The 2633-nt window shown below is 44.0% G+C and overlaps 1 protein-coding gene across 1 annotated transcript; it reads right to left on the reverse strand.

The window, feature by feature from the left end:
* Window positions 1–943: 943 nt before the first annotated feature.
* LOC124082137 (transforming protein RhoA-like) lies at window positions 944–2331 on the reverse strand. Its single transcript, XM_046428592.2, has one exon. The coding sequence runs from the start codon at window positions 2053–2055 to the stop codon at window positions 1474–1476; it is 582 nt and encodes a 193-aa protein (XP_046284548.1). The 5' UTR covers window positions 2056–2331; the 3' UTR covers window positions 944–1473.
* Window positions 2332–2633: the final 302 nt, after the last annotated feature.

Genomic DNA, 2633 nt, shown 5'->3' on the forward strand with positions numbered 1-2633 from the left:
TGGGTCCAATACCTTTATTTTGTTTATTTTATGTGGTGCTGAGGATCAAACCCAGTGCCTCGCACATGCTGGGCAAGCGCTCTATCACTGAGTCACAACCCCAGCTCCATAATGTACCTTTTTTACTTCTTTTTATTTTGGGCATGCTTTGGGATTGAATTTAGAGTCTCATGTATGCTAAGCACATCCTCTACCACTGAGCTACGCCGTCAGCAGTCCATTTTATTAATGACTGACTACATTCTTTTGGTTGTTTCCTTGGTGGTTGCTCTAGGACTTACAATATACACCTTGACTTATGAGAATTAGCTTCATATTTGTGTTAATTAAATCCCATTAGATCTAGAAATGTTATATCTATGTAGCTCTATTCCCCTTTATTGCTTTCTGTAGTATGATTTTATATCTATAAAGATACATATTTTATCCATAAATGTACAAATTCAACAATATATTACTATAAAATTATATAATTATATCTTTTAAAGAAGCTGAGAGAGGAAAAGAGGACAAGTATTTACTTTTTTATATTAATCTTACTTTTTTATCATTGCTGGTTCTTTTCATTTGCTCTGTAACTTTCAGTAGCTATCTGGAGTCAGTTTCATAGTCCAATACAGTTTTGTTCTCACCCACATCCTTTGGGATGTTATCAGCAACGATATTACATTTTTTATAAGTCCAACAATATGATTTTAACAATATTATCTATTATAATTGATTTTTATACAAGTGAATGGAAAGGGGAATAAATATGCATTTATATTGTCATATAAATACATAATTAAAAAATTTTTCCATCTGATTTTATTTCCAAATACATTTTCTTACTTTTCTGTGAGATGACAAATATCAGTATCAGGATATCCAACTATACAAAAAATACTACGCATAGTCTGGGATAGATATATTTATTTTTGATAACATACATTAAGTGGCACTAATCACACAATAACCATAAGGTAACTAACATGAAACCACAGAACTTTAACTCTGCCACAGCTGCATGGACTTGGGACTTTCTGGCTGAGGACATTTTCAAGAAACTGGGTGCCCACCCCAGAGACAGGCCAATGAAATCTGCTGAGGAGAGAAACCTCCAAAGGGAATGAGTCACCAGAGTTCTTCACAGGGGACAGGTGATAGGCAAGACATGCGAGTTGTAAAGTAGTTACAGTCACAAAAGTTGCCAGTTCTTCTTTCTAGAAAGAAGCAAGACCTTTAAGAAATTCCTTGAATTAGTGCCTGGTGTGTCAGGTGGAGTGCAGAGAGGGCTGTTAGAGCAGCGGTTAGAAGGACCCTGGCAGGTCAGACGTTAGGTTGGATATCCGTAATAATCACGGTTGGCTTCTAAATACCGATTTGTAATCCGAGGTAAATTAGAGATAAATGGAAAAGGTCAGGAATCATGCATGAAGATGAATAAACAGCACTGGGAAATCAACCGCCTGAGGGCGTGCTTGCAGCGAGACTTCACAAGACAAGGCACCCAGATTTTTTCTTCCCGCGTCGGACTTGCAGAGCAGCTCTCGTGGCCATCACAAAAACCTCCCTCACTCCGTCTTTGGTCTTTGCGGAACACTCCAGGTACCCGAAGGCGCGGATCCTGTTGGCCATATCTCTGCCTTCTTCGGGTTTCACGGGCTCCTGCTTCATCTTGGCCAACTCCCTCCGCGTGTGCTCATCGTTGCGAAGATCCTTCTTATTCCCAATCAAGATAATGGGTACGCTGGGGCAGAAGTGCTTGACTTCTGGGGTCCATTTTTCTGAGATGTTTTCCAGACTCTCAGGGCTGTCGATGGCGAAACACATCAGGATAACGTCGGTGTCCGGGTAGGAGAGGGGCCTCAGGCGGTCGTAGTCTTCCTGCCCCGCCGTGTCCCACAGAGCCAACTCCACCTGCTTCCCGTCCACTTCGATGTCCGCCACGTAGTTCTCAAACACCGTGGGCATATAGGCTTCTGGGAACTGGTCCTTGCTGAACACTATGAGCAAGCATGTCTTGCCACATGCTCCATCCCCAACGATCACCAGCTTCTTCCTGAGGGCAGCCATGGTCCTGGGGGGAACCCGGGGTGTTAAAGGACTCTCTTGCTTCTGTCGTTCTCCATTTCGGGGTCTGGGGGAGTTGGACGACCTTCCTGGGTCTTGGCCACTTATCCTCTTTGCATCCCCATCATCATGCGTCCAGTTCAAATTCTCAGGAAGGCTTATTTTTTTTTTTTTTTTTTTTTACAAACGTGCTGTAAAGTGCACGGACTGTGTGACAGAAGTTGTACAAAGTACCTTGAACTTTCCTGATGAAACGTTCAGAGGACTCTTTGTGCAGCCGCCGAGATCGCCTGTCGGAGGAGAGTCTGGCCCAGCCAGAGACTGAAGGCGGGTAGCTCCGGAGGCAACAGCGTAATAACGGATGGCGGCCGGCAGGGAGCGCGAGCGAGCAGGGCCGGTGGGCAGAGGAGGGCGGGAGGGCGGGGAGCGCTGCGCGCGTCCCGGGCGCCAGGGGGGGCTCGAGCCCCATAGGGATGTTTAGTAATTAGTTTTTAATACACCTTTATACCACAATTTAGCAAATCTGTTTGTATATGAGGTATGTTGACACCAAATTCACATCTTCATACATGAATTTTGTA

This window comes from Marmota monax, unplaced genomic scaffold, assembly GCF_021218885.2.
Source record: "Marmota monax isolate L192 unplaced genomic scaffold, Marmota_monax_Labrador192_F-V1.1 WCK01_AAM20220418_F8-fsc00044, whole genome shotgun sequence".
Taxonomy (NCBI): Eukaryota; Metazoa; Chordata; class Mammalia; order Rodentia; family Sciuridae; genus Marmota; species Marmota monax.